General features: G+C 39.8%; 1 protein-coding gene across 4 annotated transcripts in view; it reads right to left on the bottom strand.

Moving 5' to 3' along the window:
* Positions 1 to 2,934: 2,934 nt before the first annotated feature.
* SNX15 (sorting nexin 15) overlaps positions 2,935 to 26,627 on the bottom strand; it is a 25,401-nt gene continuing 1,708 nt past the window's right edge. Inside the window, exons 3-9 of one of the 4 annotated variants that reach the window (XM_063438269.1) lie at positions 22,984 to 23,104; positions 17,116 to 17,231; positions 16,708 to 16,740; positions 16,082 to 16,265; positions 14,649 to 14,804; positions 13,759 to 13,986; positions 2,935 to 4,147 (exon numbers count right to left, since the gene is read on the bottom strand). In XM_063438269.1, the coding sequence (XP_063294339.1) occupies positions 4,041 to 4,147; positions 13,759 to 13,986; positions 14,649 to 14,804; positions 16,082 to 16,265; positions 16,708 to 16,740; positions 17,116 to 17,231; positions 22,984 to 23,104 (945 nt within the window). In that variant the 3' untranslated portion in view covers positions 2,935 to 4,040. Of the gene's footprint in view, positions 4,148 to 13,758; positions 13,987 to 14,648; positions 14,835 to 16,081; positions 16,266 to 16,707; positions 16,741 to 17,115; positions 17,232 to 22,983; positions 23,105 to 26,627 lie in introns of all 4 variants that reach the window. The other 3 variants (XM_063438268.1, XM_063438271.1, XM_063438270.1) reach the window with 3 other exon arrangements.

Below are 26,627 nucleotides of genomic sequence, written 5' to 3'. Positions count from 1 at the left end.
GCCCCACACTGTGCCTAACTTTTGTTTTCCTGACATTTGCTCTGGACTCTTATATTGCCGATATATATGTATTTTTGTGGTATGAATTTGTTGCTTTCACATTGTGTCTATGTCTAATAAATATGTTTTATACTTTTGACACATGGCAAGATTATTAAGGCTACCTACTTATTAATTTATATTAACCCTGGTTTACTACTAGGTCCTATTTTATTTTCATTGATATATTAATTGAGGTACAGTGCTTCAGTGGTCACTATTTTATTATATTTTATTTTTGGAGCGCTCACATACCAATTTGTATTCATAAGGTTGTCTAAACTAAACCAAATCAAGCACTACCATACATGAAGAATGTTCTGGAGATTTGTCATTTTAATTTGAACGCTATATAGGATCTCCTATCATAAAACAAAAGTGACAACGCATGTTTGAGTTTGCGCTAAGATGATGAAAACTAGACATAGCTAATTACTGAAGTGTGCATTTGCAGAAATTCTAAATTAATTCCACATTTAAGGCCAAAATAGCCAACCAAGAACCACAACTAAATTGAAAAACTGTTTTCTGATGCAATTATGTTTAATTATGAATTGACATAATACAAAACTGCACTGGGCATGGGTTTTCACCATTCCCTGATATTCAACTCATGTGTTCAACAGTACCACAATGCATCACCATAAGAAATTTCAGAAGGGGGGGGGGAGGGTACAGCCTGACCATATAACAAAGCAGACGCGGGTCGCATCGGCTCCTGAGCTTTATCCACATAATCGCTCAAAAATTACTGCTTTTAGCCCTTTACAGATGTCTAATCTGCATCCGGATATTCCTGGGCATCTCTCTGTGCAAGAGGCAATTCTTGACTTGCCGATAGCTCAAGCCGGTGGACGACACTTGCAGCCTAGTCTGGGGTCTCAGCGGCCACCTGTGCATACCTGACTTGGACGGGCCAATCTAGTCCATAAAAGGAGGCCCATACTCGCCCCCCATGGTCCTCCAGTGGGGGTTTTCCAAACCCCACCAAGATTGCACTCACCTCTGTATTGCTCTTGGGTGAATGCAGCACAGGCGTAGAAGCAGTCTACCCAAAATGGCTGACGACAACACAGCTAAACAGCACAATGTACAGGTATCTGTCATCAGCTGGGAAGCTGGCTTTCAAAGTGTGTTTGACTTTATATATGTCAGCGGTTCTGGAGGACACTTTAGGAGAGGCAGAATCATCCTCCACAGCCTACACCTGTGACACCATTTCTGGGCAATGCCGTGGCCAAAGGACCTTGGAGCAGGAGAACTAAGACAGCTCAGGTAACCAAGCGAAGGCCGCGCACCCGAGGGAAACATCACTTCCCAAGATACCAAACCTCATACCTGTCTATGGAGGGTGAAGTCTGTAGCCTGAACCTGTAGGGAAACCGCATACTGCAACAGTATGCGGGACTCACCTCTATCTCCCTGGACTCTGCCTGAGTACAATGGGCATCAGTTGAATAGGCTGCTATCCTGGGGTCTCTCGACCTGACCGTATGTTTGGGCTGTATCTTCTGATTTGTTGCACATGCCACAGTGACTGCTCTGCTGAAGTTCGATATTTGTGTCTCTTCTCTTGAGCCCCTTTACTTATTGTACCTGTACAACAATACTTGGTAGCTTTAGCCTCGTGCGTTACTCTGTTGATTTGGTTTTTCTTTCATTACTTATTTTTATTATTTAATTGCATATCTAATATCTCTTTTATACTTGACTGCAATGTTGTGTCTGATGCTTAGATGTGTTCACGTGTATTTATTTTAAAAAAAAATTAGACATTTCAAGAAGGAGTAGATATTATTGATGCTTTCTTGACATGTGTGTCTGATATAGCTCCTTTATTTCTTTTCTGTACCATACTATGCAATGTCTCAATAAAAGAAAGTTTGCTAAGAATAAATAAAAAAAAAATCTCAGAATTAATGTGTGGATAATCACAGTACTTTTGTTTTATAAATAAAAGTTAATGTTTAAAAAAAGCAAAACAAAAAAAACACCACCACACACATTCTCTCTCTCACTCTTTGGCTTCTTTAAATTACTTAATCACAATATCAGGGGGTATGTCCCCATAAACAAAATCTCCTTGAACTGTTATATTCACATTAGACGACTGAGAGTTTGTTCACTAAAATGTGAACTAAAAAACAAAATAAATAATTCAGACTATAATAATTAACCTGTAACTTAACACTGCTGTTTTGGGTTTAATGTTCCAAATTTGATATTCTATTCACAACAATTTCCTGTTAAAGCTGCTGTGACAACACAGTGGCATTTATAAATATTTAATAAAGATATGATCTTCATAAAATACTCATGTGTCCTGTATTGGAATTTCAATGAAATTTCCAGTAACGATATATAATAACGGAAAATGGTGAACACAGATAAATTAATAGGCGCTCACTATAATACTGAGCAGAGGATGCAAAGCAGGCAGCAGTAAACAGTACAAGGATTCCCAGACCTTGATGATACATACAATGCAAAAAGAGAGAGTAAACCGCGCCCAGGATATATGTACAAATGGTGTTGTAAAACAACAAGCTTGAGTATGTCTGAATCCATGCACAACAAAAATAAAGAATGTCAAAAATAATTTTCAAAGCAAAGGGCCGCCATCAGGGGGTGAAAACCATGACACTGCCTCTCTACACATATATAAAACGATGATCGCTATATATATATATATATATATATATATATATATATATATATGCAGCCGCGGGCCGCCGGCTCCCTATACTTGCAACCATGACACTGCCTCTCTACACATATATAAAACGATGATCGCTATATATATATATATATATATATATATATATATATATATATATATATATATACAGCCGCGGGCCGCCGGCTCCCTATACTTGCAGAGGGGGGCGCAGCGGACTGCAAGTGTACTTACGAATTTGACACATCTATCTGTACCTACTTCACCATTGGAGTTCTCTTCTGCATTTGCTTGTGTGAGTGTAAATGTGAGTGTTAGTGACACATATTTATCCACCACATATACGCTATACCTACAGTATTGCACTATTATTTTGTTATCTTTGAGGTTCATTGTATTCAACATCTGGATACCTATATACGTATAACCATTTGTACATATATCTTGGACGCGGTTTACTCTCTTTTTGGAAAATAGTGAATACTTTGTCTTATGGTAAAGTCAGAGGTTGACAAAGTGTGGAGGTTTTACGGTCATGTTTAGTCAATTTACACAGCTGTTCGCAAGCTATGACTGTGCGAATCAGGGACCTCCTTGAGCAAATTAGTTAGTCTTGAGAGATCCTCTATTGACCTCCGTGTTATACTGCATTAATTGCTGGGGGATGAAAAAAAAAAATTAAAAAAAAATAAATAGATGGCAGTGCCCGTGAGGGAGAGCATGAGATAAGTATAATTCAGCTAGCAAGGATGTCACCTCACAGATTTTTGCTAAATATACAAAGATCCCCCCCGAAAGTGACAGAGACACTTTAAGTAAATAAAACCATTGGATTATTCAGAATACAAGGAACTGTGGAGATGGGCCATGGAATCATACAATTTTGGACAGAGAAGTAAAATTGGAAATAAATCCAACTCATTTATTTTTCCATGTTGGCCTAAAAACTCCCATTCCCGTTCTCTAGAGTTCTCGTTTGTGCTGAACAATCACAAATGCATTGTCTTGATTTTCTATGTGGAAGACCTTCCCCTCTCAGTCATATTTACTCACCTCACAGACTTGTATTGATACAAAGTTATCATTCTACTTTTAAAGACAGAATGCTTCATTTAGCAAACCGGTAAAGTGCATTTAGAAGATGAAAAATTAATTCATGATCATCAATTCTTTCTGTTCTGAACAGTACGATTCACTTGTAAAGGAATGTTTTAATGTGCATTGTCCCAGAATCACTTTCTTTCACCCTGAATTAAAAGTAGGCTAATTTGAACAGACGTCTCTTTTGAACCGGGTAATTTCTCTCATTGTGCTTGGCAGAAGGTTAATCTGTGCTCGCCTTCATGTGCTGTTGGAAAATGTTCTCTGCATGACGCAGATATTCAGATGTTCTCCGTGCAACAGCATCACGCCGAGCAGTGCAAGGGTCATCTGTGAAAAAAAAAATAAAAAAAAATTAACAAAAATTATGAGGAGTTAATCTACTTAAGCCAAAAAATATTATAAATAAATAAATTAAAAATGAAAAGAAAAAACAATGCAACATTTAAAGGAAAAAAATAATAAAAACAGCCTAAATACTGTCACGACATTGTTTAGTGATTATATCCCTACCTCTTACAGTAGACATGAATGTGGCATTGTTAAAATGACAAAGAGCACTCTGATTGGCTTAAACCCACCAATCAGAGTGTTCTTAGTCTAATTGCAGGGCGGGGCAAGGCTTTATAAGCCTTCCCCCGCCCTGTAGCTCAGTCTGCGCGGAGCCCTCCATGGGTGAAGATGGATTTTTTTTGCGCTCGGGTTTTTTCTTCTGTTTTTTTTTTTTTGCGCTCGGGTTTTTTATTTTATTTTAAGTTCGACGGGTATGATGGCTTTTTATTTGGCCTTTTTCTGGGCTGAAAAATGAAGATTTTAGAAAAAAGAAGACGTCAAATGGTAAGTTTAATTTTTTTTTTTTTTTTTTTACAGGTTAGTTATTTTATTACCCCCTCACTATTTTTAGGGTGACGGGGGTAGGTAGGGGTGTCATGGAGTAACACTTCCGGGTTCGGCACTCAGCAGTGAGGAGCCGGACCCCTCCCCCCTCTGACACAGCTCTGACGGTATTTAGGGAGACTGGGCCAGAGAGAGGGTGCTTGGTGATTGATTGTGTGAGCTAACGTGTGAGCTCAGCTACTGGGAGCTACTTCCACCAGACTTACGTCTCCACAAGCTCAGACAAGCCGTTCCAGCCTTGAGAAAATGCAAGGATTGCTGCATGTCATAAAGGATTACTGGAGAACGGATATTTTGCTACTTTACAAGTGGACCATATCTCTGAACTATTGGAGGACTACCCATATTAACCTTAAGTATATATTTCAGCTATTTGTCTGCAATATCATTTATTAATGAACTAATGCTTGCTTACTCAAATCTTTATTGCTACAAGTTACTAATCTCATGAAGGACAACTCCCATCATGCTTATTCACTATGAACTGTTCTTGCTTTGCAAATATCCTTAGCTACTTGATTATTGTTCCTATTGAAGATTATTCTCATGAACTAATGTTACTTAATGCATCTCTGAAGAAATACTTAATAATGAACTTTGTGTTGTAGATTACTTGCACTTCTTCTTATTGGATTATTGCCTAAATGCAATTCATTTAAGTTTAACACTTATTAAAACTTTGGTTGAATCAAGTTACCAGTGATTCTCTCTTTTCTTAAAGCTACAGTATTGATACTTAAGGATTCTCCATTTCTTCACTATTGTAATTAGGGAGATTACAAGCTGCAGTTGAGTTCCAATCCAAATCACCCCTAGTAGTGTAACAAGGGGATAGTTTGATTTGGATGGGGGTGACTAGGGGCTTGGGACCCCTAGTCACCTTGATTGGGGGGGGGGGGATTTTCATTTAGGGCCCCCACCCGCCGCTCAGGGGTGGGGGCCAGGGTGGGACAGTAGGTCCCCCCTTATAGTTTTTTGGGGCCCCCACCCACCGCTCAGTGGTGGGGGCCGGGGGGAGGATGGTAGGTTCCCCCCCCCCCACCATTCTTATCTAGGGCCCCCACCCACCGCTCAGGGGTGGGGGCCGGGAGGAGGACAGTAGGTCACCCCCCCTCTCTTTATTTAGGGCCCCTACCCACTGCTCAGGGGTGGGGGCCGGGGAGGACGGCAGGTCCCCCCCCACCATTCTTAACTAGGGCCCCCACCCACCGCTCAGGGGTGGGGGCCGGGAGGAGGACAGTAGGTCACCCCCCCTCTCTTTATTTAGGGCCCCTACCCACTGCTCAGGGGTGGGGGCCGGGGAGGACGGCAGGTCCCCCCCCACCATTCTTAACTAGGGCCCCCACCCACCGCTCAGGGGTGGGGGGGGAGGAGGACAGTAGGTCGTCCCCCCCCATATCTTTATTTAGGGCCCCCACCCACCGCTCAGGGGTTGGGGCCAGGGGGGAGGACAGTAGGTCCCCCCCCTCCTATCTTTATTTAGGGCCCCCACCCACCGCTCAGGGGTTGGGGCCAGGGGGGAGGACAGTAGGTCCCCCCCCTCCTATCTTTATTTAGGGCCCCCACCCACCGCTCAGGGGTGGGGGCCAGGGGGGGAGGACAGTAGGTTCCCCCCCCCTTATTGTTATTTAGGGGGCCCCCACCAGCCGCGCAAGGGGGGGAGGTTATTAGGCTGCTCACTGCTTACTAGACATGCCCCTACTCGCGGTATAGCGAGTAGGGACATATTATTTACTAATACTAAGTAATCTTTACTTAGTATTAATAAATGTGGCTGAAAGACCAATTTAGGTCTTTCAGCCTTTTAGTAGATAGCTCCCTGATACCGTGGGAATTAGGTAGTTATCTACTAAGCGGCTGCAAGATGCAGCCGCGGCAATGAATAGGATCGGAGTTTCATTCATTAGAATGAAATTGCGATCCGAATAAAGTGCCGAATTGCGTTCTAAAAGAAACAAACATACTGTTCTCATTCAGTTAGAACGCAATTCGGCAGTTTCGTCTAAAATGACAGGAAGCATCGCAGGAACACAGAGGAAAGGTAAGAATTATGGGAAAATTGCTCTGACCAGCGGAAATGAAGCACACTTTGCTCCTCCGCTGGTCAGAGATGGTCAAGCGGAGGAATCCTCCATAAGGCAAAGAGTCCCTACTTTGTCTTATGATTTTAAAGAAAACTAAAGAAGACAGGAAGAAAAGAAGAACAGATCCTGAGAGAGGGGGAGAAGAGGAATAGATTGAGGAAAGGTAAGTTCGGCATGACAGTGCCACTTTAAGCGAGAAGAAACATCTGAGGACTGCTTTTGGGGCACCTCAAGCTTGTTTGTATCATTTCTATGCAGCGCAAAAATAAAAAGAAAAGAAAAAAAAAGAGGTAAAGGAAGTTTTTAGTGTTTTTTTCCCAATTATATACGGCAGGTTGCTTCCACACTGTCATTCTCTGATGTTCTGCCTGTGCATAACATTTAGAACGACAGGTGGATGCGTATTAGGGACTTTAACTTGTGGCTTGGTGAATGGTGTCAGGAACAAGGATTTGGCTTCATTTCTTATGGTAGCTCTGTTTGGAATGGATATAAACTGTACAAAAAAGATGGTTTGCATCTTTCTCAAAAGGGAACAAATGTTCTCAGCGAGATGTTCAGAGGTTTTGCTAGGGTGTATTTAAACTAGAGAAAAAAGATAGTGTAAACCAAAGACCAAAGGTCTAGGTAACACTGGTGAGATACAGATCTCAGTTGTCTGCTAAAATTTATAATCTTTAATTAGGTATACATAACCATGAACAGATAATGAAACATAAAAAATAATAAATAATGAGTAGATAAATAGAAAACCACCCAAATAGTGAAAGAGGAGATCTTAAGGGGCTCAGGGAGTAATGGGAAAGGTATAAGCTTAGAAAAAATATTGCTCTAGATAAAAGGCTGTCATAGTATGTAACACTGCTTGTTGCAGTACCTTTAAGTGTAACACTGTTGAGGCCTTAATGTCTCTATACCTCCATATGAGTACACACTTCTGTGGTTCTGTGCTGCATTCTACAGTCAGTGTGTCATACTAGCGTATCCTTCTCTTACCCGTAACCAGGGGTAAGGATTTGTCTATACTTCAGCTGGTAATACAAGTAGTCACCGGTCTCTCCCACCTATATTTCCTATTAGTGAGGTATATATCTAGAGCAATATTTTTTCTAAGCTTATACCTTTCCCATTACTCCCTGAGCCCCTTAAGATCTCCTCTTTCACTATTTGGGTGGTTTTCTATTTATCTACTCATTATTTATTATTTTTTATGTTTCATTATCTGTTCATGGTTATGTATACCTAATTAAAGATGATAAATTTTAGCAGACAACTGAGATCTGTATCTCACCAGTGTTACCTAGACCTTTGGTCTACACTATCTTTTTTCTCTCTTTCTGTATATAATACAAGGGTTATCCCCTATTGAGATACGATCTGGACACACTTATCTTATCCCCGCAAGGGGGTTATTTTCTTTTCTGTATTTAAACTAGGATGGGGGTGATAAAACATCAATCCAATTGCCCCCCAAAACAAGGACAGAAGGTGCCTGTAGCAAGTGTGTTAAAAAATGATAAGCTTAGAGTCATGTCTACAAATCTAACAAAATAAGGCAGAGAGAGGCTAAGCAAGTTATGAGAGCTTCCAAATCACAGAAGAGAAAATAGCACAGTCAGTAAAAAAGGGGGACAAAACATTTTTTTTTTTAAATACATAAATGAGAAAAGGAAAGTAAAACAAGAATCAGTTTGTTTAAAAATAAAAGTAGTAAGGTATGTAGAAGGGGATAAAGGTCTAGCTGACTGCCTCAATTAATATTTTTGTTCAGTATTTACAGATGAAAATGAAGGAAAGGGGCCTCAATTAGAAAAAAGGACAAATTAATAATTTGTTACATGTGAGTTTACAGAGGAAGAGGTTCTATTTCAACTGTCAAAAGTAAAGCCAAATAAGTCAATGGGACCTGATGGAATACACCCAAAGTTATTAAAGGACCACTATAGCCACCCAGACCACTTCAGCTTAATGAAGTGGTCTGGGTGCCTGGTCCAGTTAGGGTTAACCCTTTTTTCTATAAACATAGCAGTTTCAGAGAAACTGCTATGTTTATAAATGGGTTAATCCAGCCTCTAGTGGCTGCCTCATTGACAGCCTCTAGAGGGCTTGTGTGCTTCTAACTGTGAAAATCACAGTGAGAAGACGCCAGCGTCCATAGGAAAGCATTGTAAAAAAAAATGTCCCCCCCCCAGGTGACTAGGGGTCCACAAACTTCTAGTCACCCCCTCCCCCCCGGAAAAAAAAAAAAATGATCCCCCTTCCTACCCCCCCTCACCCTAAAATTGATGAGGGGGGGACCTTTAACTAACAACCTGTAAAAAAATAAAAAAAAATAAAACCTTACCATTCGATGTTTTCTTTCTTCTAAAATCTTTTTTCAGCCACAAAAAAGGGCAAATAAAAAACCATAATAACAGACGCAATAAAAAAAAACAAAAAAAAAAAAACGGAGCACCAAAAAAAATAAATTAGCCTTCTTCACCCATGGAGGGCTCCGGACAGACTGAGCTCTGCAGGGCGGGGGAAGGCTTATAAAGCCTTGCCCCGCCCTACAATTAGGCTCAGAGCACTCTGACTGGTGGGTTTAAGCCATCCAATCAGAGTGCTCTGACAGGTAAATGAAGAGACTGACAGGTAAGTCTCTACATTTACCTGTCACAGCACTCTGATTGGTTGGTTTGAAATCCACCAATCAGAGTGCTTTGTGTCATTTTACACAGCGTGGGAAAGTTCTTTGGAATTTTCCCACGCTCTGTAATTTGACTCATAACTCTCTGATTGGTTACTTAATCCACCAATCAGAGAGTTATGAGTCAAATTACAGAGCGTGGCAAAATTCCAAAGAACTTTGTTAAATGACACAGAGCACTCTGATTGGTGGATTTCAAACCAACCAGAGTGCTGTGACAGGTAAATGTAGAGACAGGGAAAGGGAAATTCCAAAGAACCTATTGTTCGGGAGGGGGGACCCTATTTTTTTTTTTTTTTTTAACAGTGAACAGCCACAGGCTGCTCACTGTTTACTAGACATGCCCCTACTCGCGGTATAGCGAGTAGGGGCAAAATGTACTAATACTAAGTCATTTTTACTTAGTATTAGTAAATTTGTCTGAAAGACCAATTTAGGTCTTTCAGCCTTTTGGTAGATAAATCCCTAATACCGTAGGAATTAGGGAGTTATTTACTAAGCGGTTGCAAAAGAAGTGCCGAAGTCCTGAAATGTCGAAGTGCCGAAGTTGCCGAATTTCCGAAGTGTTGAAGTGCTGAATTGCGAAAATTCTGAATTTCGGAATGCCGAACCGAACCAAAAATTTTCCCCATGCACATGCCTAATAAAGGGAATCAACACAGTAAAGGAGGAGACTATATTTAAAAGAAGAAAAACTACCACAACAAGAGGACATAGTCTTAAATTAGAGGGGCAAAGGTTTAAAAATAATTTCAGGAAGTATTACTTTACTGAGAGGGGAGTGGACTCATGTAATAGCCCTCAAGCTGAAGTGGTAGAGGTTAACACATTGAAAGAGGCTATCCTAACTATAAGATAAGGCCAGGGACTAATGAAAGTATTTAGAAAATTGGGCAGACTAGATGGGCCGAATGGTTCTTATCTGACGTCACATTACAGGTTTGCCCAAAACTGTTTTATTTTTGAACAATCCCACCATAGATGAAGTAGGGTGTCCACCTCTTCTCCACACCTCCAACAACGGTTATCTATGGCCGGTTTCATTGCGTGCAGGGACTGGGGAGTCCTATACCAATAGGTTAGTAATTTGTATGCAGTCTCCTGCGTTTATCTGGACATTGAGCAGTGTTGTTGAGATATCGCCCATTTTTAAATCTGTTTTTATTTTTGTGGTATATTACAGTAAACATTGTTTTTACACACAAAATGTTATGTTTATTGTTTATGTATTTTATTTATCTAAAGGAACCTCCACATATCCTTGGTGTGGATCATACCAAGCAAGCTGATATCATTGAGCAAAAAGTGTTCTTGAAATTGTAGATTTTATATTTTATATTTTTTTTTTAATAAAGTACTATTGTTTAAAACTTTGAGTACCATATCTCGTTTTATTCCTGTCATATGCCGTTTACATTGTGAACATCTAAAGGGGACAGCTCCAGATTTATTCTTACAGCCCTATCTAAGAGCTGATTGGAAGCGCTCTCCTTGTGAGTGTATTTTATCTTAATTTTACCTAAGACATTGAATGTACTGGATTACACTACTGGTGGTTTCTTTTGTGTTTTATTTCATATGAGACACCAACAACAGAAATCCTCATCTGCACTAGAGTTTTGTCTACTTGAACACGAAGGAAGATAACAGATGGACCTCCAAAAAAAGCACTATCTTCAAAAGGTTCTTATCTCCAAAAAATACCTTTTTTGCTTGGACTCTTTAATATTTCTATATCAAATATTGTGTGTGTGTATATATATATGTATATATATACACACACACACACACACATACACATACCTGTATATGATTATCTAGCATTGCTTAGTTGGCGCAGTCAGATTTTGTTTTTTTATAACTCCCATTTGTCTGATAATTAGTTCAGCGGCAGACAAACAGGAAGGCTGCAGAATGGTATGCAGTATATAGTTATTATTATTTGGTATTTATATAGCACCAACATATTCTGCAGTGTTGTAGAATAGAGGCAATACTGACAAATAATACACACAAATTAATATAGACAGAACAGAAGACCATGCCTGTAAGTATGTGATCATATAAAAATCTAAGAACTATAAAAAAAGATGGTAACATAAAAAACACTGACAAAATATGCAATGTAAAGTAAAATAAAAAGATGAAATAGCATTAAAAATAAATGTATATGGTTGGCCAAGTATTCTAGAAAATGTTTGAATTCCAGTGCATATATAAAACATATACTCGTGCCTGTATTGGATCTCGTTTTGAATACAGTAGGTCTTAAAGAGACATGCGAAGAACCATAATCACTTAAGCTCAGTGTAGTTATGGTGCACCAAAAATCTATGGTCATTCCTTGGGGGTGATGTGAATTTTTAAAATTATTATTATTATTCAAATAGCACACTCCTCAGAATTGTTTCAGTACAGCCTGGATGGTAATAATAAGCTAAAAATAACTAAGTGCTTTTTTATTTTCCATATTTATAGTCTCTTATAATGTTTGATTAAATGTCAACACAGCAATTCTATCAGGGTTATTCAATCCTGACTTCATTGAAAAACTATGTGTATGTTTTAACCCAGGCTGCATAACATATAGCCTGCCACAGAATGTTGTGCAGTCTGCACACTAAGGAGGCCCACCGCGTGGCCTCTACACTTAAAGTCCTTTCCTTAGGGATCTTCTTGTTCATGCTCTATGCGTTTCGTCAATCCGACTTCCTCAGGAGCTTGTCTTCCTTCCTGGTCCTTAGCTTTTAACTCCGTCAATGCGCATGAATTTCCTGGTATGAAATATGGCGCTACGTTCGGTGTGACTCGACACCGGGAAATTTGCGCGCATTGAAGGATTTAAAAGCGAAAGACCAGGAAGACAATCTCCTGAGGAAGTCGAATTGACGAAACGCATAGAGCATGAACAAGAAGATCCCCAAGGAAAGGACTTTAAGTGCAGAGGCCACTCCCGCACCTCCCACACCTCACCCTTCTGTCAGTCCCTACATTGGCTTCCTGTAAGATATAGGAATTTAATTTAAAATTCTGGTTCTAGCTTTCAAATCTCTACATAATGCCGCTCCCACCTATCTATCCTCCCTAATACACAAGTATGTCCCGTCTAGGCCCTTACGCTCTGCTGAAGACTTACGTCTATCTTCTGTCTGTACTCCTACCTCTGATGCTCGCCTTCAAGACTTCTCGAGGGCTGCACTGTTCCTGTGGAACCCCCTTTCCTCCTCTGTTAGATGCTCACCCAGTCTCCACTACTTCAAAAAAAATCATTAAAAACCCACTTCTTCATAAAAGCTTATCAATTAAACTGTTAATAGTCCCTGACTGATTCCTCTCTTGCAACTGTCATTAGTCTAATACTATCCTTACCGTTTGTGTCATTTTACCCCACTCCCTCTAGCATGTAAGCTCATTGAGCAGGGCCCTCAACCCCTCTGTTCCTGTGTCCAACTTGTCTGGTTACAACTACTCGTTTGTTCGTCCACCCACTGTAAAGCGCTACAGAATTTGTTGGCGCTATGTAAATAACAACAACATAATAATAATAAATAATAATAATAATAATAATAATAATAATAATAATAAAAGCCAGGAAGGAAAACCAGAAGCTCCCGAGGAAGTTGGATCGACGAGACACACAGAGCACGAACAAGAAGATCCCTAAGGAACGGACTTTATGGATCTAGTGACTTATTTGCACGTTGGAAAGCTATATTGCACTTTATCCCTGCACTTGACTTTGGATTACCTAATGTGATGTGCTACTAAGATAGAGTATCCTGGCTGCTACTTTATGGGGGACTAAGCCTATTTAGGATATATAAAGCATCTGTTGCACATTTTAAATCAATTTAATCTGCTTTTGCTTATTGTGGTTTCTTGTTTCGAATATATGTATTTTTAGTAATAAATATCTTACACTTGTTCTCAATTACATTCTATTCTCTCTCTTTTTTTTCTCCATACATGAGAATATCTCCCCAAAAAGCGGTTAACTATACAGTGATTGTCGCGCCCTGAATAGATATTTTCTATTTGCTCTGTTTCAGTTTTTAAAGGGGGTTGGGGGTGACCCTATGGTCAGAGGCTAGCCTGCACTTTGTACACTGTGTGTTCCACTCACCTGTTTGAATTTGTGTTCATAATAGAGTCTGACCCAACATGGCTGCTCAGCCACATAAAAATTGACATAAAAAAAAATAATTAAGCTTCATGAATTGTAATATTTAAAAGTAGTCAAAATGTTATGACAGTGGTCCTTCAATTCTCACCTTTGACTCCACTGAGTAAGGTATCCACAGCATTACGATATAGCCTCAATGCTTCTGGGTAATCTCCAGATGACTCCTTTTCCATTGCTCTCTGAACATCCACAGTGGCCAGTGACACATAAGCCCCTCTTTCTTCTATATCAAATGTCCTGGCAGGATCCAGCTCCCCACCTTCACATCCCAGGGACAGCAGATTCAAATCGGTTCCTGATTCTTCAGAGTTCGGTTCTGGAAGTGCAAAGATGATTTATTATATTTAACATATTTCTCAAGTAGGCCCAACAGATTTTCATTATCTCATTCCAAAACCACAGATATATGTTTAAAGGAACCCTATAGCGTTAGGAATACAAATATGTATTGCCAACGCTATAGCCCTTTCCACAGTGTATAAATGGTTAATTACTTACCTTAATCCAGCGCCGGGCTTCCTCGGCACTGGTGACCTCTCCTCCTCCATCGACATCAGCTCCCGAGTAGAGCCGAATGCGCGGCCAGAGGCGTGCACGCATTTAAACCCACCCATAGAAAAGCATTACTCAATGCTTTCCTATGGGGATCTTTCTTGATGCTGGAGGTCCATGAGGACATCCAGCGTCAAATAAGTGCTATTTCCTCCGTGTAAATCATGGAAGCGCCTCTAGTGGCTGTCAGGGAGACAGCCAATAGAGGCTGGATTAACCATGCAGTGTAAACATAGCAGTTTTTGTGAAACTGCTATGTTTTCAGCTGCAGGATTAAAACTAAGGGGTCCTGGCACCCAGACCACTTCATTGAGCTGAAGTGGTCTGGTTCCCTATAGTGGTCCTTTAAGGACATTTTCACATAAGAATAATTAGATCAACAACTGATATGGGTGACCACACAGTAAAAAAGCCACATTTGCTTACCTTTATCCTCTGTAAAGCAGGGGTCAAACATTGCTAGATCATTGGAGGTCAGTGGGTGCTGGGAAGCAGCTGTTGACATGGTCTGTACTCCTTCACCATTTTCTGTCAGAGTTTGCTCATCAGTTACATCAAATAACAGATCGAATGGAGAAGGTTCTGCAGAATGTACAGTGTGTTCGAAGTCATCTAAATGAAATACACATACATTCAACCACAACATTCAGAATTTTTCAGTTACTTTTATTCTCTCCAAAATTCTATTCATGCACATATCTGACACTAATCTACCATAACACAGTACAGAGATAATAGGAAGTCTTGTTTAGACGCGTGTGATACAAGCCACCTGTACCGCAGCTTAGGAGTTGAACATCTAATCAGAATCAGCTGTCTATGGGCAATGCCCATTTTTCTAAATTTATTTTTACCAACAGAAATATAATGAAGTGGTGTACCAGAAGTTAAAAAAAAAATAAGAAAAGAAAAGAAATGCAACCCATCATGCATCAAAATATCTTGCTTTGTAGAAAGAAAAGGTTCACTCCACTGTGAAAGCTGTGTGCCCACACATCCCTTTAAGTTTAAAGGGGGAAACTGGGATTTTTGAAATGTGAATATGTAACAAACACTAAACAGATATGACGAGGGACAGTTTCACTAATGGAAAATACAGCTCATCCATGTGCTAGCACAAACTGTAACACATTTTACTGTGAGCAGGTTGCCCGTACCAACAATGTGCCTTGTTAGAATAGACTGCTTGCAATGCATTTTGGGTTCAATCATTTGCTTGTCAGGGTTTTTTTTTATAAAGTATGCAATTTGGGGAAGTTGAAAGGAAAACTCTGTGTACCAATACAACTTTTATAAATTGTATAGCTTTTGGACTAAATAATGGCCTGTTTATATATTTTTTGTTTGCTCAATTTTGTATAGCTCTTGCTATTTACTTTTACTGTGTTGGTATTGCAAACGTACAGTAAATGTAAAACCCCTGAATGACCAACTTGAAATCTAGGTATGTTTATTGGTTAATTTTTTTTTTATGAACGTGTAAATGCAGGATCTATGCAATGCACTTACAATATAATACATCAATCCCAGCCTGGAGTGTCCCTTTAACTGTACAATGAGATATATACCAAAGGGTTAATGCCCTAGCTTTACTGCTCTAGATTATCCACTATTTAAAAGAATGCAACACAGCTACAAAAATAAAAGGTTACCATGTTAGGAGTCATTTTTTATATCTACATTTTTACAGATTAGGGAAAAAGAGAAACAAATAATTATAATTAATTTTCAAACTACCCCTTTATCTCCTCTGCATCCTTGCACAGATACTAGAATTCCCTATCTCCCAGCATACTCTCTGAACTATACTTCACATGCTTTCAGCATTAATACACCTTAATACCATCTCATTAACGCACCATCACCCACAGTATCCTCAGGTTGCTCTGTCACATTCCCTGTCATCGTATCTTCTAAAACATTAGAAACGTCTTCATTAAACTCAAAAGATGAAGATCGCACTGGCTCTGGGGTAAGAGGTGGAGGCAAAGCAAGAGCATCTGCTGAATGTGTAATGTCTGATTGCACGGTAACATCTCCTCCCTGCAAATAATAAATGAGAAATACTTCAGCTTAACTGTTCTACAACAGGTGAAAAAAAATAATAAATAAAAGGATATGTGGTCCGTCCCAAATATGACCATCATATCTGTCATATGAATGCTAGCCTTTATGCGGTCGCAACATTATGGGAATTGCTGTTCACAAGCCTTGGGACCATATAGGCACCCAGGCCACTTTATCTATGTAAATGGTATGGGTGCAATTCTACTGTCATTTTAGCACTGCAGTGTAAAAACACACCTCTAATGGCCGTCTTTCTGATAGCCACTAGAAGCACTTATGTTGTGATAACAGTCAGAATCTGTTCTCATAAGTCACCTCCTTAGAATGGTCTTCATAGAGAGGTGCATTAAAGGTGCATGGTGTTCGCCGCACATGCGCAAAATTACATTGAACGAGAAGCTGAAGAAGCCATGCTTACAGGATGACATCGCAAGAGGAGTGAGTCTGGATGCTGAAAAAAAGGTAAAAGTTAAACCCCATAAAATAAAACGAAAAATGTGGGGGGTAGATGCGTGAGACAGTGGAGAGAACACCATAGTGTTAGGAATACATGTTTGTATTCCTAACACTATAATGTTCCATTAAAGACCAAATCACTACACATATTTGTGAATTGCAACTCTCATGATGGTCAACCAGACCTGTGGACATTATGACAATTGTAGAACACATACATTATTAAACATCAAGCACCACATGTTTGATCTACAATTTCCATGATAGCCCTTGTCTGTGTGTGCCAGTCGCACAGATTATACCCAAGGCCGGCCCTCCCACCCCAAAATGCTACACTGAAAACAAGTCCTTTACCTAAACGGTATCTTACCCTGAAGAAATCCTTTAACTGTGGGCTGTTATTAAGAGCTGGGATGTGAACGGTAAAATTTAACATAGTCTCTGAGGCTTGCCTCCTTTCTTCAATCACTGGAGCTTCAAAACGCCCTGTGTGTAAGTGATACAATATGATTATTTACATCCCAATCATATCAGTCATATAATCAATACTATTAACAGTCAAGTTATGGTCAGGACTGAGGTCACAAGACTTGGACTGCAGTAGACAAAAAAAAAAAAAAAATAGAACTGGGCTGCACACCTGTTATAGTGCCCATAACAAACAGATTTATTTACCTATTAGGAGTGGCCACATACAACAGAATGCCTTAAAATCACGTATGTCAAATATATGCAAAGACATGTAAGCCATTATTGACACCTAATTAAAGAGCCAGTATTAAAAACACACCTTTTCTTTTTTAGAAATACATGGAGTGCAGAATTATTAGGCAAATTAGTATTTTGACCACATCATCCTCTTTATGCATGTTGTCTTACTCCAAGCTGTATAGGCTCGAAAGCCTACTACCAATTAAGCATATTAGGTGATGTGCATCTCTGTAATGAGAAGGGGTGTGGTCTAATGACATCAACACCCTATATCAGGTGTGCATAATTATTAGGCAACTTCCTTTCCTTTGGCAAAATGGGTCAAAAGAAGGACTTGACAGGCTCAGAAAAGTCAAAAATAGTGAGATATCTTGCAGAGGGATGCAGCACTCTTAAAATTGCAAAGCTTCTGAAGCGTGATCATCGAACAATCAAGTCATTCAAAATAGTCAACAGGGTCGCAAGAAGCGTGTGGAGAAACCAAGGCGCAAAATAACTGCCCATGAACTGAGAAAAGTCAAGCGTGCAGCTGCCAAGATGCCACTTGCCACCAGTTTGGCCATATTTCAGAGCTGCAACATCACTGGAGTGCCCAAAAGCACAAGGTGTGCAATACTCAGAGACATGGCCAAGGTAAGAAAGGCTGAAAGACGACCACCACTGAACAAGACACACAAGCTGAAACGTCAAGACTGGGCCAAGAAATAACTCAAGACTGATTTTTCTAAGGTTTTATGGACTGATGAAATGAGAGTGAGTCTTGATGGGCCAGATGGATGGGCCCGTGGCTGGATTGGTAAAGGGCAGAGAGCTCCAGTCCGACTCAGACGCCAGCAAGGTGGAGGTGGAGTACTGGTTTGGGCTGGTATCATCAAAGATGAGCTTGTGGGGCCTTTTCGGGTTGAGGATGGAGTCAAGCTCAACTCCCAGTCCTACTGCCAGTTTCTGGAAGACACCTTCTTCAAGCAGTGGTACAGGAAGAAGTCTGCATCCTTCAAGAAAAACATGATTTTCATGCAGGACAATGCTCCATCACACGCGTCCAAGTACTGCACAGCGTGGCTGGCAAGAAAGGGTATAAAAGAAGAAAATCTAATGACATTGCCTCCTTGTTCACCTGATCTGAACCCCATTGAGAACCTGTGGTCCATCATCAAATGTGAGATTTACAAGGAGGGAAAACAGTACACCTCTCTGAACAGTGTCTGGGAGGCTGTGGTTGCTGCTGCACGCAATGTTGATGGTGAACAGATCAAAACACTGACAGAATCCATGGATGGCAGGCTTTTGAGTGTCCTTGCAAAGAAAGGTGGCTATATTGGTCACTGATTTGTTTTTGTTTTGTTTTTGAATGTCAGAAATGTATATTTGTGAATGTTGAGATGTTATATTGGTTTCACTGGTAAAAATAAATAATTGAAATGGGTATATATTTGTTTTTTGTTAAGTTGCCTAATAATTATGCACAGTAATAGTCACCTGCACACACAGATATCCCCCTAAAATAGCTATAACTAAAAACAAACTAAAAACTACTTCCAAAAATATTCAGCTTTGATATTAATGAGTTTTTTTGGGTTCATTGAGAACATGGTTGTTGTTCAATAATAAAATTAATCCTCAAAAATACAACTTGCCTAATAATTCTGCACTCCCTGTATAGTGGAGAAAAATAGAACATACTAAATTTGACCATTTATCAATAAACATAATGGCACCTTAAGGTACTCATATTGAAAATTATACAAGCATACAATTGCAGAAAATAAAGTATAAAATATCTCAAAACATCAAAAAAGCTCTGCACATATAGCTTTGCTCCAATTCACACAATTGGCACGAAGCTTTTCTTCTGCTTAACCAGCCTACCTTACCCCTTCTCAATATGCTGTATTATAACTCAGAGCAGCATATGAAAGCCATGATTCAAGTGTGTTTGTGGCTCCAACACAGAGACTTCTCCCTGTGAAGTCTCAGATTGGTAAATGTATATGCTGTGGAAAGAGAAGAGGCCTTGTAAAGGCTGTAAGCTGCAGCTTTTTTACAAGCTATTTTTCATTTACCTCCGATGAAATTGTTAAAAATATTTTTTTAAAAATTAAATGGAATGTCCCTTTAACCCCTTAAGGACACATGACGTGTGTGACACGTCATTATTCCATTTTATTCCAGAAGTTTGGTCCTTAAGGGGTTAAGCCCTCTTGGTCGATTAATGCCCAGGGTAAAGCATGAGCTGAAGCTGAGGCTCAGAAATATGCCAAACTTGGCACTTGTAAAAAAGCATTTGGGCCCTTAGTTTCTGGTGACCAATACCAGCTTTGAACGAGGGTGTCTCATAAATTCCTTATATATCGATATCAGAAGATTAGAGATTGCTTAAATTCCTCTATCCCTGGGAAAACCTTACTTGGTAAGTCAGATGTTTCCTTACAATGTGTGCTACCCCTTGTTGCTGTAGGTAGATTCAGATGGAACCCCCATGTTCCTTCTATTGGACTTCGATCTGGATAGGACATAAATGCTCAGAACATGTAGAAAGTGCCAAATTCAGCACATTTTTTTTTACCCTGGATGGCAGCTCATGCAGTGTGGTCATAAAAAGTGACGCTTTTTCTACCTCCTACTAGAAAAATTTACCCAATACAAAATTTGTACACCTGTGACTCCATGTTTGTCATGAACTTTATAAAATGTCCCTGTGGCATTGGCTTTGTAGATGAGACACTATGAAAATGCAGGATTGTTTTAGCAAGCAAAAATGCATGACTCGAGCCAAAAAGATTGAACATTCATGTTCTGCTCATGTTGTCTCTTCTAATCACTCCACTGCGGGTTTCAAATTATTGATTGTACCCCACAGTTAAGGTGTTGTGGAGAGAGGTTTAAAAATGATCTTTACTTTGGACACCCTTTGGCCAAGAGATCTCAAAGTAACACTGCAGTGTTAAGAATACAAACCTGTATTACTAATGCTATAGTGTCCCTGTTCCAATCTAGTTTAGTGCCCCTCTATACCGTTCACAATAAAATAAAATGTTTCACTCACCTTTTTCTAGTGCCACGCCACCTCCTGCAACGTCACGGAGGAGGCACGGCCACCACCGGCAATGATCCAATCCAATGGTCCTCATAGAGGAACGTTAGGGACCTGATGTGCATGCATCCAGGCTTCCCCACAGGAAAGCATGTAATTCAATGCTTTCCTATGAGCTTTCATGTCAGTGCTGCGGAAGAACTTCTAGTGGCTCTAAGTATGACAACCATTTGAGGTAAATTTAACCCTTCAATGTAAACAGTGCAGTTTCTAACATTGCAGTGTTAAAATGACTAGACCATTGCACCTAAACCACACCACTGTAATAAAGTGGTCCTGGTGACTTAAGTGGTCCTTTAAAAGGAACACACAATTAAACATTTTTTTATTTATTTTGTTTTTACACAGTTTAGTAGATATTCTTCCAAAAACAGCATGCATATTTTCTTTTCTTTTTTCCCCAAATGATTTCTTTTGGCTATATGAAAAACAGCTTGAAAAAGCTGCAGACCGATTATCTGTGCTGGAGAAAGAGGGAAGGACCTGCAAAGGCTGCAGTCTTTCAGTCTGTTCTGGGGAAAACACCAATCTGGGACTTCTCACTAAGAAGCCTCTGTGTTGGAGCCGCAAGCACACGCACTCCCAACTTTATCACGGCTTTCCTATGCTTTACAATGAACTCATTGAGAAAGTGGGGGGAAGGTATTAGCGCAGAGCCAACAGAACTGGAAGGTTCTGCCCCAAATTATAAAAGTGCTGATTTCTCCTGGAAAATAAACGGTCACAAATACGACCAACTCCAAACAAATAGAGCCATTTGGCAAGCTAGAGAATAGAAAGTTTCATCTTCATTCGTTTTTCTGATTGTTTTCGTTTGCATTCAATAATTATTTCTATTGCTACTTTCAACAGTGTCTTGACATCAGGTTACACAATATCCACCTGAAAGTAGCTGATCTATGGAGATATTGCGTGATTGGTGCAAACCTTTTATGGTGTTTAGAGATCTTTATACGTTGTATTTTCTACCAATGTATGCTTATAAATAATTTTCAGTTAGCTGCAACTTTTGGTGCCATAATGTTTACTGATACATTGCCACACTTTGTATGTTGAATGGAAAAGTTGTGTTTTAATACCGGCCCTTTAATTGGTTGTGGATAATTGTTTAACCCCTTAAGGACCAAACTTCTGGAATAAAAGGGAATCATGACGTGTCACACATGTCGTGTGTCCTTAAGGGGTTAAACAATTAAACAAAATGTATATAATTGGCCACTAGGGGCATGTTCTGCATAATTAAAACATGTTGCTGAAACCTTGCATGGCTTATGTGACTACTCCCAATATGTAAATAAATGAGTTTAATTGGCACTATACCAGATGTGCAGCCCATTTCTTAAATTTTTTTTTTTTTTTACTTGTTTGGAGTCTGGCAGTGATCCATGAGACTGGATCGACCAGGTGCCAATTTCCTTTTAGAGCAGCGATATCACTTTCCTATAGCCCTTATTCCTTTGCCACTCCCTGTCTCCTCTCTAATCTTGAGATTTCTGCTGTTCACTCAAAAACATTTCTTCTTATTACTACTTCTTTAGTTGGAGCACCTCACTGTTATTGCAAAGTTAATGCATAAACCAAGTACTATCTTTTGTTTTATGTGTTCCTCACATGTTCTCGGTATTTCTATTTGCTCTCACGTTGTTATCCATAAATGTTCTCACGAACATTATACTATATATGCCGCTTATGCCAATAATCCTTTAATGAGACAAGGAATCACAAAATTTGCAACATTATAGAAATAAATGCTTATACACATTGTGCTAGCAAAGGGGCTACTATGCCACCTGAACAGAAGCGTCGTACGTACACACATCTAACACACTAACTCTGTTTCCCATAATGCTTAGCATGTAGTCAAATGGCAATAATTGTGGGATGCCTTGCATTTATTAAAAGGTCTCTAAAGATGAATTATCCCACACTTTACTCCAGTGGATTGGACTTTATCCCAATACTTACAAATTGTCCTAGGGTCTCTACTGTTGCATGCGCTCGGAGACGGTTAATAGGTCCAATCAAATTCTTCTCTATGAGAAGCCTTTGATTGGACCTCGCATTGGTTGAAGTGATGTCATAAGGGGTGTGGAAAGCTATGCCGGGAGCTTCGTCCATTGTGTGGGATTTCATGTAGGTTTTAGCTTTGTTTTATTGCAATTTTAGGGTTGGGGGAGGTGGGACAAAAAGAATAACGCCCAATAGGACATTACTTGTTAAAAATCAATAAAGCACAATAAAAAAAAAAAAAGTGTTGGAATAACCATTTAATTATCTCCATTTAAAAGTTAAATGTGACAATTGATATTGTAGCTATAATTATGATTATTCAAACTCTTTTGATCCAGAATGCACTATTAAAACCCACCTTTTTATCATGAAAGACAGCTTATAAGCTCCAAATATAAATGCAAAGTCCTATTTACTGCTTACCAAAAACCTGAGCACGGGGAAATGGTGGGAATTCCTGGGTGCGCTGGAAAAGATTTCTGTGAGTGTATAAGAGTTCCCCATGAAGTTTTTTAAAGTCACTGTAACGTTTCCACACGACAACCTAAAAAAAATAAACACGTATAATAAAATATATAAACACATCAATTGTACATTGGAAATCTATATCAATCCATTATAAGTTGTCGCAGTTGTTATGGATATAAGCCAGCATCCATTTTGTATAGCTATTAACTCCATTTTGTCTTCTACATAATACAAGTTCAGTCTAATTACCAGCTTTCCTTTGAGAACCTTGAGGTCTTGTCTATCTCATGTTAGCCACAAAATGTTCTCCATATACATCCTGTGCGTTATAAACTCAATACTAAGTAGTTAAGGGAACATTCTGTGCAAAATAGACACTGCAAGCACTAACTCCCTTCACATTCCATTTCCATGACTCATACACCCCCCCTACAAGCTTCTTTTTTTAAATTACACTGTATAAATGCATTTTTTTCTGACAATAAACTAGAGACAATTGGTTTTCACATACAAGCTCTGTGCATTATTGTCTCTCTGAGCACTCCAATGATCCAATTTGGATTCTGCCAGGACATAATGTGTGGATCTTTCAACAACACTTTTTTTGTCAGGACTTTCTTATTAGTTTTCTTCAATTAAAGATAATGAATGTATGCCAATTAGGGATCAACCGATTATCGGCCGATATTCTGTATTTTCAGCAATATCGGTCAATAAAGATACCGATATTGCCGATAAAGCAGACCAGGGCCGCCATCAGGGTACGGGGGAGCCTGCAACGGTCCAGCACACTCTTACTTACCTTCCCAGCAGCTCCCTTAAGCTCCCCTGTCCAACTCTTGCGAGTCCCGCGGCCGTCAGAGTGTTGCTACGGGTTACCATGGCAAAGCTCAGCGCAGCACACAGGCCACAAGAGTTAGACAGGGGAGCTGTAGGGAAGGTAAGTAAGTAAGTAAGTAAGTGTATACACACACACACACACACATACGCACACTCTGCATTCACTATACACACACACACACACACACACAAACACACAGCATTCACTATACACACACACAACACAAACACACTGCATTCACTATACACACACACACACACACTACATTCACTCTACACAGACTCTGCATTCATTATATACACACACACACACACACACTCTGCATTCGTTATACACACACAGTACACAAACACAAACACTGCATTCATTATATATACACACACACACTACACAAACACACTGCATTCACTATACACACACACACACACACACACACTACATTCACTCTACACAAACACTCTGCATTCATTATATACACTACACAAACACACACTCTGCATCCACTACACAAACACACACTGCATTCACTAATCAAATACTCTCACTGCATCCACAACACACACAAATATTCTTAAAAACATAAAAAAATTCTGACTGGCATGTATATTTTGTGCATTTACCTTAATAAAAAGAAAAAAAGAAAAAGAAAAAAGATTTGCAAATAAATAAATAAATAATAAACACGTTCAGTTAACAGTAGGTTTGTGTAGAAATAGTTTTTTCTTAACTGTAAATGTACAGAATATCGGTATCGGTGAGTTATCGGCTATCGGCCTGAAAGTTCACAGATTATCGGTATTGGCTCTAAAAAAAAAAAATTCAATATTGGTAGATCCCCAATGCCAAAACTAAAAAAACAGTAGAATTTTTACACCCAAGTTATTTTAGTCAAAATGTTACAAACCCCTAGTTATTTCTCTATAATTCCCAGTTTAATAACCTATAAGTAAATGTGTATAAAGGCCACAGTTACTCCTTCTATAATTAAAGTGATACTTAAAAGGCACCCAGACCACTTAATCTCAATAAAGTGCACTGTCATTTCAGTTCCACTATCTAAATAGTTTTGTAGATACGGCAATGTTTTGATTGCAGGGCTAAACACACCTAAACCATTAAGAGACTTTAATGGTCATCAAATGATAATCATATTGCAGGGCTTGATGAATACCAAGCGCCAGGTTTCCATGGTGACTAGGAAGTTTGTCCTGGCATCTGGGGTTTGTCGGCGCGTTCAGTGCAGGTGACGAGGGAGAATGCAGGAGGCTGGCCGTGGAAGAGCAGAGTTGGCCGGCCAGCTGTTCGGAATGAAGCCCGGCAATAAAGGAGAGAGCTGTTATCTTCCAGCTCCCTTGTGCACCCTGCAGTGATGTCACTCCGGCCCTGGCATCACTTAACAGTGCGCGACAGGGAGCAGAGCAAGAACATGACAAGATCTCCATTGGACCCCAGGGAAAGCCAATCGACTCCAGCTCTTTCAAAATTATGGAGGCTGGGTTGATTTCAATTAAAATAAAAAAAAATTAAATTATAATTTCTGAGTGTGTGTCCATCACTGACAGACAGACAGACTCTCTCACACACGCTGTCTCTTTGTCTGTCTCTGTTTTGTCAGTGGGTATGTGTCTGTCTGGCAGTGTGTGTCTGTCTCGGATAGACACACACACACTGACAGACACTCTGTGTGTGTGTTTGTGTCTGTCTCGGTCTGTGAGTTTGTCGGTCTGTCAGTATGTGTCTGTTTAGGTGACTGGCCCTCCACTGATCGCATGGGAAAGGTGATTTTACTCACCTTTTTTTCCCAACGTTGTGCCAGTCTCATTATGGCTGGCCCCACAATCTTGATGATCTTAGCCACGCCAATGCTTTCCCATAGGAAAGTATTGAGAGTCATGAAAGGGAAAAATTACCCAACCCGGGTGTCCTATAAAAAGGCAACCAGATGGGTAAAAGCCCAGCCCAATCTTAAACAAAACGTAGCAAAAAAACAAAAAACTTTATTAAAGTCTATTAAAAGACTGGGTATGCATAGTGATGGACAAAGTCCTATAAGGAGAGCGATAGCTGCATAGGTGGTCAGCTTACAATAGACCGATTCTATTAGACAAGCCCCTTGTAGATCGAGGCAGTATACTAAACCATGCAGCAATCCGGGAAACTAAACAGCAGTAAGGACAGGAGGGGGGAGAGAAAAAATGAAGTGAATAATCTCACACAAAACCCCTAAAGTCCTGTGCTAGCCCTTATTCTCCTAAGTAACACCTTCGTGGGTGTTCTAATCTAAGACTCAACTAAGTCCATACACATATAGCCCCAGTTAAAACGCTAAACGAACATGAGTGCAGAAAAAGGTGCTGAAGTGCTCAAGTAAGTGAAGACTGACTGGGTTACTTGAGCACTTCAGCACCTTTTTCTGCACTCATGTTCGTTTAGCGTTTTAACTGGGGCTATATGTGTATGGACTTAGTTGAGTCTTAGATTAGAACACCCACGAAGGTGTTACTTAGGAGAATAAGGGCTAGCACAGGACTTTAGGGGTTTTGTGTGAGATTATTCACTTCATTTTTTCTCTCCCCCCTCCTGTCCTTACTGCTGTTTAGTTTCCCGGATTGCTGCATGGTTTAGTATACTGCCTCGATCTACAAGGGGCTTGTCTAATAGAATCGGTCTATTGTAAGCTGACCACCTATGCAGCTATCGCTCTCCTTATAGGACTTTGTCCATCACTATGCATACCCAGTCTTTTAATAGACTTTAA

Source organism: Pelobates fuscus, chromosome 12 (assembly GCF_036172605.1).
Source record: "Pelobates fuscus isolate aPelFus1 chromosome 12, aPelFus1.pri, whole genome shotgun sequence".
Classification (NCBI taxonomy): Eukaryota; Metazoa; Chordata; class Amphibia; order Anura; family Pelobatidae; genus Pelobates; species Pelobates fuscus.
The sequence above is the reverse complement of the archived record's forward strand: the minus strand, read 5'-3'. Positions and strand labels throughout refer to the sequence as shown.